We start from the raw sequence: 17,482 nt of genomic DNA, 5'->3' as shown, positions 1-17,482 counted from the left end.
ACTATATAAACCAATAAAGGGCAAAAGGTGAATATAGTGAAAACTGTATTTTTACTGCCTTTTATTTTCAACAATGATTACTTGAACTTAAAAAAAAAAAAAAAAAAAAAAAGCCTTTATTAACTAATGGTTACTGAAAAGCCAGACCTTTCCAGCCCACTTCATATTCTCTTTCAACCATTTCAGGGCAGAACAGTGTTCCAAACTATAAACCTGTTCCTTATTAACATTGACGGTCATGTGCTTAATGAAGAGCTTTGGATCTGATATACGAGCAGCCATAATTAATCTTTCCACTGCAGCTTGATATTCATCCTTGCTCCGAGATTTGTTTTCTTCACATCTACAAAGTGAACAACTCACAAAGTCAGAAACTATAGTTTCTTTAAAAACAGTCATCTACATTTACTGGTACTAAGCTATGAGTCTTTTTTACTGTATTCTTCTGATAGTGGCTTTCAAATTTTTCAAACAAGACACATAGTAAAAGACATTTTATACTGTGACCCGGTATATACCCTCATACATAAAGATGGAAGTTTCACAAGACTTACCCTTAAGGCAATGTACTCTATTTTCTACTCTCTCCTATTTTTTGGAAAGATTTTATTTATTTGACAGAGAAAGACAGAGAGAGAGCACATGCAGGGGAAGAAGCAGGCAGAGGGAGAGGCAGGCTCCCCGCTGAGCAAGGAGCCTGATGTGGGACTCAACCCCAGAACTGTGGGATCATGACCTGAGCTGAAAGCAGATGCTTAACCAACTGAGCCACCCAGCCTCCCTTTTATTTTTTTAATAATGTGGTTGCAGGGCTGCCTGGGTGGCACAGTTGGTTAAGCTTCTGACTTTTGATTTCAGGCCTTGATATCAGGGTCATGAAATCGGGCCCTGCCCTGAGTCCCACTCTGCACTCAGCAGAGTCTGCTTACGACTTTCTCTCCTTCTCCCTTTGCCCCTCCCCCATATGTGCTTTCTCTCAAATAAATAAATCTTTAAAAAAAAAATAATGTGGTTACAATACCCAAAATTGATTTTACCACACAAATGCGCTACAACCCACAGTTTGAAAAACACTTACCTAGAACACAGCTAATAACCTCTCTGTATTGTGAAAGTTGATAATGGCATAACTATTCACTGTAATGTGTACAAAAATAGTGAATTTAATGAAACTTGGAGTTATTAGCAGTCACATATTTTACCTTGATATTAGCTATTTTTAATTCTAAGCATATACTTAACAGGTAGCTAACATTTGGTAACAGAATTGAATTGTAGCTATAGGTCTTTACTAAATTTCCAGTTACTTTTTTTAGTCTTGATTTAAGAGTCTTCACTAAGTGCTACAGTTTACTTTTCTAATAATTTTTCTACCAGTCTCCAAATTTCATAAAATTTTTATGACTGTTTACCTTAAGAGATAGGGAGTGGGAAGTGTTTAAAATAGAGATGTGGCTGTTACATTAGGCATCAGTTGTTTGTGTTCACTGTATCCTGCTCTTGGCACCTGCAGGGCCCAACAACAAGGTGCAAAAATGAGTCTCCTTGCATTAACACCTTAGTGTGGGGCACAGAATGGTGCGATTGAGGACTTCAGCTTGGTCACCAAGTTGAACCAGTCATCACAGAGAGGAAGGATTGGCAGGTGCCTTCTACTACTGAATGTAGTAAGTGTCCTAAGTGGTGCCTAAAATCTGGTGGACTAGGCATATGCCAACTAGATGTAGTTTTTGAAAGCCTAAAGATAAAGAACATTCTCCCTGAGAGAGGTTAGCGTAACAAGGCAGGTCTCAGGATGATAATAATAATAGAGAAAATAATATTGTTTGGGACAAAGTTAAAGATTTAGGCATGTCACTAGTTTCGCACTGTGGTCACAAATACCCCCCAAATTCAACAATGAATAAAAAGGCTGCATATATGTGGGGAATGGAAAGCTATGAGAAAATCAAACCCTCAAGTTGGGGAGCCCAAATGCCTCATGCCACTTATAGTGCACAGAAGTACTGAAGGAGGCCCTCAGAAAAAAATAAAGCTATAACCAAAAAAAAAAAAAAAGGCTAATTGTAGTGGGTTTTTAAAAAAATGTGGACCTGAAATTATTTTCTCGGGTGCCTGGGTGGCACAGTCAGCTAAGTGTCCAACCCTTGATCTCAGCTCAGGTCAATCTCAGCGTTGTGAGTTCAAGCCCAGTGTGGAACCTACTTGAAAAAAAATTATTTTCTAATTTTCTTCCCCTTAAGTATGGCCTAGGTTAAATGACTCACTATCACACATGGAATTAAGCAAAAATGACAGTGTGTACCTTTGGACACTGGTTATTAGATGATAATTCTTTCTGGGTCTCTGCATTTCTATAAGTTTTGAGAGCAGAGACACTGACTACCTCTTGTTCTGCATTTCAAGGATGTTTATATAGTGTACCACCTTGAAAGACAAAGACAGGGTCTTCTAGAGCAAAGGGTAGGTTTGCTTATAGCCTCACAAGATAGAGATGATATTTCTCTGAAGAGCAACAGGGCAGGCATGCTTATCATTCATTATAATAGGTCCCCTGAAGTTCAAGATTACTCTTCTGTAACAGAACCCAGTGCATGTACAGGTATCCAGCTGGGCCCATCTGTGGGACTCGGGGAGGAAAACAGGAGATACATATGTGCAGATAATCATATTGCTTTCTGTACCATAAGTAATAACATCTTCTGTCTCCAATGCAAGAATATTGTGTCTTACACTAGGATCTAGGTGACTATGTCAGACTGACTGGTAGCCTGCAAATAGAGCCTTCACAGTTCTTGATAAAGGTCATAAAAGGGACTGTAGCTTCCTCCTTGCCTTTTCTCTCTTAGATCACTCTCTCAGATAAGTTAGCTGTCCTATCATGAAGACACTCAAGGAACTGAAGATTCTTGGCAATGACATGTTAATGAGCCATCTAGAAAATGGATCCTCCAGCCTCAGTCAAGCCATCAGGTAGGTGACCTCAACTCCTGACCCACTACCTCAGAGATCCTGAGCCATAACCATACTGCTAAGCTATTCCAAAATTCCTGACCCACAGAAACTAAAATGATATTTGCTGTTTTAAGCTGTTTGGGGATAATTTATATGCAGTAATAGATAATTGATAGGATATCCAAACTGATAATGTGGTTTATACCACCAGTAAACTGAAGAAATATTCTTGTCAAAAAACTCTAAAACATGAGATCTTTATTAGTTTCCTGGATAGGCCGATAAGGAATTGGAGTGGTATAAGCCCAAATTCTGGGACTTTACACAAAATTTGAGGAAATACCTGTCTTTCCAACAGCTACATTATAATATTATGCATTTACAACAACACTTCAAAATCTAGAAACTAGGCTGATGGCTTTATGTTCGACATAATTCTTTACTGAATCAAATAAACCATTGCATATTTCCCTTTTAGACTTGGTTTTTAGATCTTCTGTGTTGACCAGAAAGATAAGTAACTTTTAGATACCTATCTAAAAATCTATCTGTACACAAGAAAGACTGATTGTTAAAAAGGATCCATTTCTCTGTCCCCAGACAGCATCTTTGAAGTTGCTAATGTGTTTATTAAATGTTACCAGCTTGTTTGGTTTTATGTCTCCAACAAGTCAAATCCTTTTTCAATTTAAATGTTACCAAAGTTTATAAATACATACATATACTAATATATACATACATATACTAATATACTAATATTACATGTAATAAATATGTGAATATGTATATATACATACATACACATCTATGTATATGTGTTTGTGTGTGTATATAAAGTGTGCATAAAAATATATATAATGTTTATTATAAAATATATACAAAAATATTTATATCCTAGGACAGGTGTAGGGAGCCATGAGCTGCTTTTAGCATGCAAACAGAAGTTATATCAACTAACCTTTTCAAAACTATCTGCAGTATCTGTGTAGAAGTTCCAGGACTCTGAATACTACTAGCATTAGATACCAGGAAGATTTCAATAGCTAAAAGCATTTCAATCTCAGATAAATAGGAAGGAATCAGTAGAAGTTTTCTGTATAAATTTCCCTCCAATGGTGGGTAGCAACCCAACGAAAGAGCACCTGGAAATCAAAAAATAGATCAAACTTTACTAAGACCCCAAAAGGTGAAAAGCTAGACTTCCACAGGTGACTAATTTCTTACCTTACAGAATGATTCTTCACATCAGGCTTATTATACAAATTACATGGTTTATTATACAAATTATATATCCTAGTACATTTGATATTATTCTTTGTAAAATGCTTCTGAAACATTAAATATGAAGTAAGAAATTTATTTTAAAAACTCTGCTCTAAATATTACATTTTTGAACCTCATTGTGGCAACTGCCCATTTATTTCAAACCATAATCAACACAACATAATTTCAGAGTAACTAAAAAACCAGAATAGCAACTTGGGTTTTGTTTTAATGGGATCTGCTCTAATGGCAACTACATATATTTGTAATTATTGACTATCCTGAATTATGAATCCAAAATGTTGAAAAAAGTAGAAATTATAATTTGAAGATTTTTCTGTCACACAGATATACTATTTTTAAGCACTTATTTATACTGCTGTTATAGTTTATGTAATAAAACACTTACTGTCTATTCTATGTGTGACATTGAGCTAAGCACTATTTGGATATAAAAATAAGTAAAATATATATCTTTCCTGTAGGTGCTCAGTGTGTTGTAGGTGCTCACCAATTCATGTTCTAAAAATTTTACTTTTCAAGAAAAGAGATTTAATTTTTAAACTGTTTAGGTGCTTCTTACAAATGATATATAGGGAAATTCCCTTAAGTCCTAAGACATCCAAACTGTATATAGATAGTATTATACTGTTATGTTTTACTGAAACCAATTTAAATCTGTATGTAAAAGTTGTTTAAAATATTTTGTTAGAATCAGTTCTTTAAGAAATCTAATGTGGGGGCTCCTGGGTGGCTCAGTCATTAAGCAGCTGCCTTCGGCTCAGGTCATGATCCCAGGGCCAGGGATCCAGCCCCACATCAGGCTTACTGCTCAGGGGGGAGCCTCCTTCTCCCTCTCCCACTCCCCCTGTGTTCCCTCTCTCACCATCTCTCTCTCTGTCAAATAAATAAATAAAATATTTTAAAAAAAAAATCTAATGTGGATGATGATGGTTCATCTTTCAGAACTTACTGTGTGCCAGGAACCTGTGTTAAACACATAGATTTTACCTAATTTTAACTGACAGTTTACTACCTTTGAAATTAGGTACAGTGACTCCCACATGATAGGTAAAGGGGCTTTGGGAATCACCCCAGCCTTCTGACTCCACAGATTTTGGGTTCCTAAATACTAGGTAGTCCCACTTCCCTAGGTCTCTTAGAGGACGAACCCTATCAACTCATTAACTTTTCTAGCTATTGATAGGTATAATTTACATACATTCTTATTTTACTTTGCTGACCAGATGGGGGAAACAAAAAATAATAAACTGAATAGAAATTTACCATCATTAACTTTTCCCCCTAAAAGCAAATTTGAAAAGAAAAATATTCCCATTTGGTTTTACAGGAAAAACAATGGAAGGACACACTAATAACATCTCCCTTCCTGACTTTTCAGCTCTGAGAGAAAATCAGTATTTTTAGGACTAGGGAGAGCAAATCAGGAGCCATTAGGAAGGCAACTTTATTGTCCCTGGACAGTTGCCTTCTTATTAGTTTGAAAACAAAAAGCAAAGCCAAGGCATAAATAAAGGGAAAGACAATTCACAGAGTGGAGAAAAAAATTCATGTATTCCACATGGGACTTGCATCCAGAGTGTATATATATCTATATGTATATTATGTGCATGTGTATATATGTGTGTACTCTTACAACTCAACCAATAAATACAATTAAGAAACGTACAAAGAAAAAAATGGGTAAAGGATTTAACAGACATTTCTCCACAGAAGATACACAAATGGCCAATAAGCACATGAAAAGGTGTTCAACATCATTAGTATTATGCAAAATCAAAACCAAAATGAAATATCACTTTATATCCATCAAGAAAGCTAAAATAAAAAACACAGTGTAATAAGTGTTGGTGAGGATGTGAAGAAACTGGGTGGCTCAGGTCATGATCTCAGGATTGTGAGATCAACCTTAGAATTCTTTCTTTCCTGTCCCTCCCCCTCTCGCTCACTCTCTCTCAAAAAAGAAAAGGAAAAAAAAGTAAATTTAAGACAAATTACTGCAGGAATGCAGAAAAGAATTGTTTTCTGGATCGAGATTCTATACAAAATTACTTCCCAATTCAAATACCTGTGAGGTGGCTGGGATTAGAGAAAGCATTAGTTTTCCAGTCTTACTGGTTAGGGAGAAACAACTGTAAATAGATTAACAATATTCTATTATTAGGAGTCATGCAAAAAACTTATGTGTCATGTTCAGTAATGGCAGCCTCTGTACTTCCTATATGGCCTGCTATAAAATATTCTAACTTATAAAGATCAGGATATAGCAGGGATGAATAAAATATATAAATACTCCTTAAACTTCATTCTACCAGTTACTTTACTCCAGTATACTTAAAAGCTAAGCCAAACTGGTTCAAATGCTGTCATTTATTTCCTTTGTGCACCCTCCAGTGGGCATACTGATGTGCAAAGAAATGAAGATATAGTAAAACAAACAAACAAAAAAACCCCCAAAAAACAAAAAACCAAGAAAGAATAAGTTTCCAAAGAGAGCACAAATCTGAGTAGACCACTATTATCTGAATGTGTATCAACTGTTCCTTTAACATATTTAAATGCCTAGTCATAAAAATTATACAAGACTTCAGGGTTAGAAAATCAAAGTCAAACTAATATATCAAATATAAATTTTTTAAAATGTAACTTACTTTTGTAGTGGGCTCTGGCTTTGAGCCATAAACAACTCCTTCCTAAAGAAGTAATTAATCTTCTAAGAAAGGAGAAGTCAATAGGGATGTTCTTTGAAATCATGAATTCTGCTACAGAGGATGACATACCAAGACTGTTGCTTTCTATACAGGCATCCAGAAGTTTATTAAAGAGAAGGCTATACTGTGAGACCTCCACAGTTTCTGGGGGGGAAAAAAAAGGTATAATGAAATCGATTTTAGTCTCTCCATCTTCTCTCTCTCACTACTTTTCCTTTCTCTCTGTTCCCCTTGGCACTTTGCTTCCCACTATGGGAGTCACAGTCACTAAAATGCAATCATCTTATAGATTAAGAAACAAATAAGCATTCAACAAAAGCAAACACATTCATTTACTTTGTAACAAAGAATAAGAAAGGAAGCTTGACAATTATTGCAGAGGCTGCATTAACACCCATTTGTGATCCCACATGTGTCTGCATCTGCAGTGTCTCAAAATGAATGACTTGCACAGTTCTGCTTGCATTGTCTACAGTTCAGACCTCAGACTTAATTTCCCATGACTAAAAATAAATCACCCCCTAATATTCTCTCTCAAAAACAAATCTTTCATTGGGTATTTCTAGTTCAATTCCTCACTTAGAAGAAAGTGAAATCACTGCCAAGTCTTTTATTCCCTATATTTAGTCAGTTCAATCTATAACCTAGACTCTGGTCTTTAATATTTGCAGCATCCTTTAGTGATTCAGGCCTTAGCAGGAAATTAATCTCCTTACCTTTTCGTCTCTTCCTGAACATCTCTACCAGTGGAACTTCCCTGACTAATAAAGCACTGTGGGAGGCCCTTGGGTTAACATTCTGATGAAGTGGTAACCTGCCACTCTGAACCTATCACTCAGCTCATTTTGACCCAAAGCTTTTGCTCATGCTTCCCTTAACATGGACTCTCTTCCTGTTCATATAAGACCTGAGTGTTAGGATTCAAAAGCACTACCTACTATTGCCCACATTAATAATCCCTTTCTTTGAATTTGTCATTTGTTAATTTCCTCCAATTATTCCATGTTTCCCTATGTTCCAAGGTAATGGAAACTAAAATCTATATTTATATATAGTAAGTAATAGAAAAAGTATTCTTCATTATTCTAATACAATGAATTTTGACCACATAAAGCTTGCTGTGGGCATTACTGTTTGCTGCTGACCTGACAGGTAGGGAAAGGGGATTGATGAAAACAGTTGGGAAATACCGACAACCCAAAGGTAAGCACCCCTGCTTTAAAAAAATAAAACAAAAATCAGAAAAGCATATTCAATTTTCAGAGAACAGATTTGCAGAAAACAGTATCATTAAAAATATATGCTGAGCCAAAACAGGTACAGAACTGTTTCTTCTTTAAACATCAGATGGAGATGCCTGGGTTCTCAGTCAGTTGAGTGTCTGCCTTTGGCTCAGGTCATGATCCCAGGGTCCTGGGATGGAGTCCTGCGTTGGGCTCCTTGCTTGGTGGGGAGTCTGCTTCTCCCTCTGCCTGCCCCTCCCTGCTTGTGCTCTTTCTCTCTCTCTAATAAAGAAAATCTTAAAAAATTAAAAAAAAAAAAAACAGATGGACAATAGATTAATTGAAACTTTTGAAACAACAGATTCATTGAAACATACCTTGAGAATTTTGAAAACCTGGTAGATTTTGCAAAACTTCAAATGTCTGTCTATAAAGGCTCTTGGCTAAGATTTCATGTGCAATTGTACAGAGCAGATTATGTCGATTGAGTACATCCAGTCTATCACAAGGCCACAGTGGTGTATTGATGATCCATTCTGACTCTTCCAAAAAGAGAAAGGTACTAATACTTTTACTACGGAAATTACACTTAACAGTATAATCACAACTGTTTTCAAATATGTTAAGCATCAAAACTTAAGTATGTGTTCAAAAAAGATAACAATGACTCAAATTCATTAAAAACAACTTATATAGTGATGATCACCATCCTAAGGAGATGCAAACTAATGAGCACTTCGTTATATGTATTTTTTAATTCTTCATTTTTCTAAGTGTACAAATCAGTTATTGATTCTGAAGTTAATGTTTATTTTTGCATGACAATGTTTTGACTATAGTGAATATTTGTTATAATGTAAAATATTATTTGTGTGGACAAGTTTAACAACTTTACAATAAAGAATACATAATTTAGGGGCCCCTGGGTGGCTCATTCGGTTAAGCTTCCAACTCTCTTGATTTCAGCTCAGATCATAATCTCTAGGTCAAGAGATCAAGCCCTACACTGGGCTCTGCACTCAGTGTAGAGTTGGCTTGAGATTCACTCCTTTGCCCCTACCCCTTTCCCTGCTCGCACACACACTCTCTCAAATAAATAAAGGGGAACCTGGATGACACAGTCAGTTAAGCATCATACTCTTGGATTCAGCTCATTTTGTGATCTTAGGGACATGAGACTGAGCTCTATGTCAGGCTCCACAATCAGTGTGGAGCATGCTAACATTTCTCCCTCTGCCCCTTCCCACACTTGAGTGGTCTCTCTCTCTCTCAAATAAATAAACCTTTAAAAAATAAAATACATAAATAAAATCTTTTAAAAAATACATAATTTAATTAGTTATTTTGGAGAACAGGTTTTCCCACCAATTTCTTAAACAATTTTTATTATAAAGTATTTTATATGTACACAAGAATATCTAATGTACATAAGTTATAAAAACATAATAAAGTTTTATGTACCTTTCATTCAGCTTTAAAAAAAGAATATTACCTATAGTTGCTGAGGTTCCTTGATTTCTGCCCTGATTTGCATATCAAAAGCAATAGGAGACTGTAATACAGAACACTGAGGTGCTAAAACATTAGATATGTCAGTATTTTATCATTTACCTAATTCCCTCAATCATCATACACAAGATACATAAATGAAACATTGTTATATAACAAATCACATTTCCATGTTCTTTTTAAACTGGACTAAGTACATGAGACATTTTTCCTTTGTGACCTTCCCAGCACAATAAATACAAAAAGTATTAAAGATTTGGCAATTCACGTATACAATGCCAAAATAAAGCCTTAATTGTCCAGTATAACTTTAAAACAGGAGCTTATTGTTAAATTACTAGAGCCCACTTGATTGACCGATTGCTTGACTTGCCTTATAGTATGTGCTAGGCAATGTTTTATAAATATTGGTGCTCATTTAAACAGATACTTTCATTACTCCCAAATTTGCTTAAATTTTACTATATCAAGAAATTTAGATGAACTTATCTTCTGAAAGACTACCTAAATCATCTGTTGAACATAATTCTCATTTCCTCCCAATAATTCCCCAAAATAAAACCACTAAATCACCATTCCTTATAAACTGAATTTTATTTCTATCAAATAAGCTCAATTATTTTTTGTTAAACATATATCTGGTAGATATGTCATATTTATAAAAAGTAGACTACTATGTGGTCTTTTCTCATAACAATTACATTGTTCTTCATTTAGTACTCATTTTTAAATTATTAAGGTAGAATAATGGTCCCTTTTTTGAAAGAATAGATGGTATTTTAGGAGATTCATTTTGAAATCTTAACAAACTGTGTAGCTATCTTAAAGAATCTGAGTAAGTTGGTCATTTTATGTACCAAAGTTAACTGGTAATTGGGAAGACTGGTAATTGGGAAGTCATTTGGAAATTAACAGCTTTTAACTAATCCACCCCATTCATAACTCTATCACTTTTATGAATATTTTATAAGAACTCTTATGAGAGGGCCCCTGGGTGCCTCAGTCAGTTAAGCGTCTGCCTTCCACTCAGGTCATGATCCCAGAGTCTTGGGATCAAGTCCCCATGTCAGGCTCCCTACTCAGTGGGGAGTCTGCTTCTCTGCCCCTCCCCTGGCTGGTGCTTTCTTCCTCTCTCTCTCTCTCTTACGCACTCTCTCTCTCAAATAAAAAAAAAATTTTTAAAAATATTTTTAAAAAAAAGGACTCTTATGAGAAATTTTCAAAAACAAAACCAGTTTACTTGTGTAAATACTAATCTTATGGTAGTAAAAGTTCTCATTGCATTAACCCTGTTTTTCTCTGTTCCACAGTTGGGAATATTTTCCATTTGTCTAAAAAATCTGAGTCAAAGGGCAAGTAAATTTTCTATAATATCAATTCTTTATCTATTTACCTTCCAACATATGCATATTCAATCATTACTCATGCAAGATTTTGAATATAGGGCACTAAGAATATAAAGACTATTAATATGGTCTACAGAAAATGAATCTCCAGGCTAGTCAGTGAGATTACCAAATTACTACTCTTTACCATAGTGAATAATGCATATACCATAAGGAATATCTAAAGATACCTTCCCCCTTTAATATATACATTTATTATAATCCCAATCAAATTTCCTACAGAACTATATGAAAAACTGACTCAGTAACTCTGAAATTCATCCAAAAGAATAAGCACTTGAGAATGTAAATAATAGTTTTGGAAGAGAAGGTTGCCTAAATAGATATTATCACATACTCTAAAACCAACTAAAAAGAGTTTGGTGCTGCCACAGAAACAGAAATCCCTGGGAGAGAAAGCTAGTACAGAAATAGACATAAGCAGACACAAGATTCTAATATAAGGTAAAAGTGGCATTTCAAATAAGTGAATAAAGGGCGAGTTGTGACATTTTGGGGAAATAAAATTACATTCCTACCTCATATCAAAATTTAAATCTGGTAATGAAACCAAAATTTTGAAAAATATAGGGTAAATATATAATTTTGAGATCGCTAAGGACTACCTAAAGCATGATACAAAACAAAAATTAGGAGTAATTTAAAAAGCAGAAACAGACCCAAAAATACTGAGAATAAACTGTGGTGGACAGGGAATAAACAAAATAGGTCAAGGAGAGTGGGAGATAAAGGCTTCTAGTTATGAAACGAATAAGTCATGGGAATAAAAGATATAGCACAGGGAATATAGCCAATGGTGTTCTTTTTTTTTTTTATTTTAAGATTTTATTTATTTGACAGAGATACAGCAAGAAAGGGAACACAATGTGCAGGGGGAGGGGGAAAGGGTGAAGCAGGCTTCTGGCTGAGCAGGGATCCTGATGCGGGGCTCAATCCCAGGGCCCTGAGATCATGACCTGAGCTGAAGGCAGACGTTTAACAACTGAGCCACCCAGGCGCCCCTAGTCAAAGGTATTCTAATAGCACTGTATGGTGATAGATGCTAGCTATACTTGTAGTGAACATAAACATAATGTATAGGGATGTTGAGTCACTATGTTGTACACTTGAAACTAATGTAATATAGTGTGTTGGGTATACTAAAAAAAGGAATATTTAAAAAAGTAAAAGTTATACCAAAAAAAAAACCTAAAAAGATAAAAAGCAGTTTATGTTTAAGTAGAAAAAGGCCAGATGGGCAAAAGAAAAACAAAAATGCAAAAATATCATAAAGTTAAAGGAAAATGAAAAACTAAGAAAGATATTTGCAAATATCCCAATAGATCAAGGACTAATATCTTTACTATTAATTAAGGCTAGTCAGTGAGATTATCAAATAACTATATCATTAATTAATAACAATATTATTAAGAAAGAACTCTCATAATATTAAGGGGCATAACTTACAGTACGGTATTTCCTAAGTGTGATAAATATGCATCACTGATTTAAGTACCTGACTGTTAGTTACATAATTTTAGTAATTTATTTGTGTATTACAACAATTATAAAAATAAAAAAGCACATTAAGTATAAAAAACAGATTAAACTGGTAATTTCATAGGTATTATTGTTCAGGATGAGCCCAGGCTGGTTGATTTACTTTAAAATAATATTCATATTTTGGGGGGCCTGGGTGACTCATTCGGTTAAGCATCCAACTCTTGATTTCGGGGAGTCTCCTTGAGATTTCACTCTCTCCTTCTCCCTCTGCCCCTCCCCCCACTCACATGCACTCTCTCTAAAATAAATCTTTAAAAAAATGTTTATTTTTAAAATATAAATGGTCGCTACAGAAAGTTAAAGCAAAACAGAAAGTACAAAGAAGAAATTAACAAAAACCTAATCCATCACTGAAAATGACCAGTGGTCACATTTGATGAAAATTATTTGGGAAGGAGGTGTTAATGACCTAAATAGTGGCTATGCTTACATAAGTAGATACAAGTGAAACTATTATATGAAAACAGAGACTGAAGAAGATGGCCTGACCTAACACAACATTGTGCTGAACAGAGCCTTCCAATGATTGAAAATGAAGATGATACAGTTTTTGTAAATATTAACATTGTATATATGCTTATATTAGTACTGCAATAACAGTCACTGGTCTAGGTATTCAGGCTAACCTGAATGCTAAATGCAGAAAGATTAACACTTTTCTAAACAAACCAAAAGAAACACACACACACACACACACACACACACACACACACATGCTTTAAACTATTCTAGTCTACAGCAACAGAGATGGACCTTGAGAGCATTATGCTAGGGGAAATAAGAGAAAAAGAGAAAGACAAATACTGTATGATCTCACTTATATGTGGAATCTTAAAAAAACACAAATTCCTAGGGCTGCCTGGGTGACTCAGCTGGTTAAGCATCTGTCTTTGGCTCAGGTCATGATCCCTGGGTCCTAGGATCAGGCCACATCAGGCTCCCTGCTCACTGGGATGTCTGGTTCTCCCTTTCCCTCCCCCTCTCCCCCTCCCCCTTGTGCTTATGCACTTTCTCTCACATAAATAAATAAAATCTTTAAACACACACACACACAATTTCCTAGAAAAAGAGATCAGATTTGTGGTTACCAGAAGTGGGAGGTAGGAAAATGGATGAAGGTGGTCAAAAGGCACAAAGTTCCAATTATAATATTGGGGATGTAATATACAACATGGTGACTATAGTTAACACTGCTCTATGACATACAGAAAAGTTGTTGAGAGTAGATACTAAGCCTTCTCATCACAAGGGAAAAAGCATTTTTTTTCTGGTATCTGTATGAAATGATGGATATTAGCTAAACTTAGAGTACTAATCGATTCACAACATATGTGTCATTATGTTATACTCCTTAAACTTACACAGTAGTGTGTATCAATTATATCTCAATAAAACTAGGAAAAAATCTAAAACAAAAACTCCTCCACACATTTCCTTCCTAGGAAGGTGCAAAGATAGTTAAAGGAAGAAAATCTGTAAGTAATGTATAATAAAAATGGTAATACTTAATAGCACTGGTTAACAAACTAAAGGAATGACTTGAGGAAGTGTGGTTTAGGGACACAAGGGGAGATGTGAGAAGTCCTCATGCGAGAGAGCTGTAGGGTAGTGGTCTTCAAAGTGAGGTCCCCAGACCAGCAATATCAGCAACATCTGAGAACTTGTAAGAAATGCAAATTCTCAGGGCCCATCCCAGACTTAATGAATCAGAAAAATCTGGGAATGGGCCAAGTAATTTGTATTTTAACAATCTTCCAGTGTGTTCTGATGGTCAGTTTTGAGAACCATTGTCTTGGATTTATAAAAACAAGATCAGAATCACCATCTTCCTCAGGTGGCTGAGTAGGTTAGATCCGGGTCTGTTTGTGTGGTTTGTGTGGTTTGTATTTTGGCTCTAGTCGTAATTCCATGAAGTCCATTTAGAGGAAAGACTAGGGAATTAACAGTACTGGTATAAGGCTTAAAAATATGGACTTTGCAACCAGACAGACCTAGACTGGAATTCTTGCTTCATACTTATTTGCTGCGTGATCTTCTCTGAACCTCAGTGTCTTCATCTTGGGATACCTTCACCTACCTCATTGGGTTAGTGCTGATTAAATGAGATGACACAACAAACTTAGCACAATGCTTTGATATATAGCAAATACTCACATTATTAAATCAATAATGAAGAGAAAGACTAAAATCTGAAAAGAAACCAAGAACATGAACTAGTAATTCACAAAAAAGGAATAAGAGTTAAATTTTCTAATAAGCAATGTATGTAATAGTACATTAAAGCAGTTAACAGTCATTTCTGGGTAGACTGTGTAAGGAATTTCTATCATCGATTCTTCTTATCTACCTTTTCTTATTTCTTCATAATGAATATGTGTGACTTACATTAAGGCAATAATTTATTTTAAAGTTCAAGGGCAGCTTCTCAAGAAATGGCATAACTTTTTATAAAATGTATATTCTAAAGAGTTAAGACACTTATTCTTCAGCCTTGAAACAATCATTATATAAATTATGATTTTAAGGCTCTTTTTTTTATGCTGGTAAGGGGAGAAGGCAGGAATATGTTGTTCAGTTGTCAAGAGAGAAGCTACTAGTGCTGAGAAAGAGTTTTAAATGTCAAACTAAAAAGCCAAAATAATAGATTTCTTCTCATCATAAAGTCTACCACTCACTAAAATGAGTAAAATATTCTGCATTTCTCAAACATGACTAATGTATAACTCTTCTATAGAAAGTTTAGTAGGTAATAAGTGCATATTTTTTTCAAAAGGAAAAAATATGTAAAAAGTTAATCTGCCACTTATCCCTGTCCTCCAATCACTCAATTCCTCTTCCCAGAAGCAACCACTACCATTTGTTTCTGGTGCATCCTTCTACAAATATTTTAAGGGTATAAAAGCAAATATGTATGTTTGATCAATATTACTTATTTTTGTTACTGTGCAACTGTTCTGCACATTCCCTTTTTCACCTGCAATAGATCTGCAGATCATTCCAAATGAGTATCTATCTGCCTCATTCTACTCCATCATATGGCTATCACCCTGTTAATCAACTGGTACTTAATGGACCTTTAAGTTATATGAATCCTTTGTTATCACTGTTGATGGTGAAAAATAAAAAAAGATTCTGGATAACTTACAGTACATACACTTGCGTTTGCAGGAGAAATTCCTAGAAATAGAGATGATATATAAAAGGAAATAAGCATGCCTAAATTTTGACAGATATTTAGCCAATAAACTGGTAAAGACAATGTATATGAATACCTGTTTCTCTATACTCTCAGGAAAAGGATATCACTAAACTCTTGTTTTGCTAGTCTGACAGTAACTTTAATATGTAACTTTAATATGTATTTCATATTACATAATATGTATTACATAATATGTATTTCATAATACGTGAGTATTACTCTCACGTATTACAAGTGAGATAGAGACCTTTGTATTTCCTTTCTACAGACAGGTCAGTTTACTGCAGAATTCTTTTAAGAACAAAACAATTCTGGGGGAGGGGCAAGATGTGGCAGAGTATGGGACCTCATTTCATCTCCTCCCCCAAATTTAGCTGTAAATCTATTATCAAACCATTCTGAACACATACAAATTCAACCTCAGATGTAAGAATATTTATCTGTATCTACACAAGCAGAAAAATTACCCCTTTTTGCAAGGTAGGAGGTATGGAATCTTGAATCTTCTGGGGAAATATCCAAAGATAAGTGGACAGGGGAGGGAGCCTCCATAAGCCAGTCACTAGAAAGTGATATAACACCAGGGCAAAAAAATCAGGACCTTTGGAGATCTATCTAGTGAGAAGCATCCCATTCTGAAAAGGGCACAGGGAGTGAAGAAGGGCAGAATTCTAGGTATCATTGTGGACTCAGGATTTCCAGAAGACTCTGAAAGAACGGGGAGCCCAAAGTGATAGAATACTCAAGCAGTAGAGTGGGGAGACTGGTTATGGTCAGCAAGCCCAGAGGGTACTTTCAGCTCTGGGCACCATAAACGGCGAGCAGAGCCTGGACAGAGAAAGACCTCTGCCTGACTACTCTGGAAAGGACTAGAAGGTGCGGGCTGTTTAATATCCTAGGGGAGACATAGAACAGCTTGTGCCCATGACAGGGACAGCTCTCAGGGCAGTGTGGCCCATGAAGAGATGCTGAGGCAGCACTGAGCATGATCTAGGAGCTGTGAAAAATGGTGCACACGGAGCCCATGGCTGCTGGCAGTTGCAGAGTCACAAGGCCCAAAGACGCTGGCGGGTCCCCATGACTCCCCAGGAGAGGTGCCCTGGGCACAAATTGCATGAATCTGTGGAGTTTGGTACATTCAGAGGTAGAAATAGATTGCCCTGGAACATCTGTTAGCAGGTGGGGGTACAACACCACAACACTGGGGCTCTGGGCTCAAGATTCCTGCATGGCCATGTTTGTTCTGACCCTCTCAAGAGAAGTGGAAAGATGCCAAAGAACAAAAGTCCTGCAGCCAACCAGCTCACATTAAGCCCATCCCCCTGACAAGGGGTGGGGCAATTCCACCCAGGCGAAGACACCTGAGTAGCAGGCCGCTCCCCCAGAAGACAGACTGGAAGAACAGGTTTCAAATAAGCAAAGCTTATTTCTGTCAAATAAATAAATAAAATCTTAAAAGAAAAAAAAAAAAAAGGAGGGGGGTAGTAAAACTCTAACGTCCAGGAAAAATGATATAGGGAGCTCCAGTTGTTCCTTCACAACTTCTTTATACTGCAGGGTAAACTCTTCATTTCTTTTTTAGTTTCTTTTCTTAGTTTGTTGTTGTTGTTGTTGTTTTAACCCTGTTTCTGTTTCAAGTAGATTATTTCCCAA

The 17,482-nt window shown here is 35.8% G+C and overlaps 1 protein-coding gene across 1 annotated transcript in view; it reads right to left on the bottom strand.

Annotated features, from left to right (window-relative positions):
- The window catches only part of TOPAZ1 (testis and ovary specific PAZ domain containing 1), a 114,910-nt gene continuing 97,428 nt past the window's right edge, over positions 1 to 17,482 (bottom strand). The window contains 4 exon segments of the mRNA XM_032860914.1: positions 1 to 343; positions 3,914 to 4,097; positions 6,891 to 7,094; positions 8,551 to 8,715. Coding sequence (XP_032716805.1) covers positions 124 to 343; positions 3,914 to 4,097; positions 6,891 to 7,094; positions 8,551 to 8,715 — 773 coding nt within the window. The 3' untranslated portion in view covers positions 1 to 123.

Source organism: Lontra canadensis, unplaced genomic scaffold (assembly GCF_010015895.1).
Source record: "Lontra canadensis isolate GAN:19392208 unplaced genomic scaffold, GSC_riverotter_1.0 scaffold20, whole genome shotgun sequence".
Taxonomy (NCBI): Eukaryota; Metazoa; Chordata; class Mammalia; order Carnivora; family Mustelidae; genus Lontra; species Lontra canadensis.
This window is presented reverse-complemented; position numbering and strand designations above follow the sequence as displayed.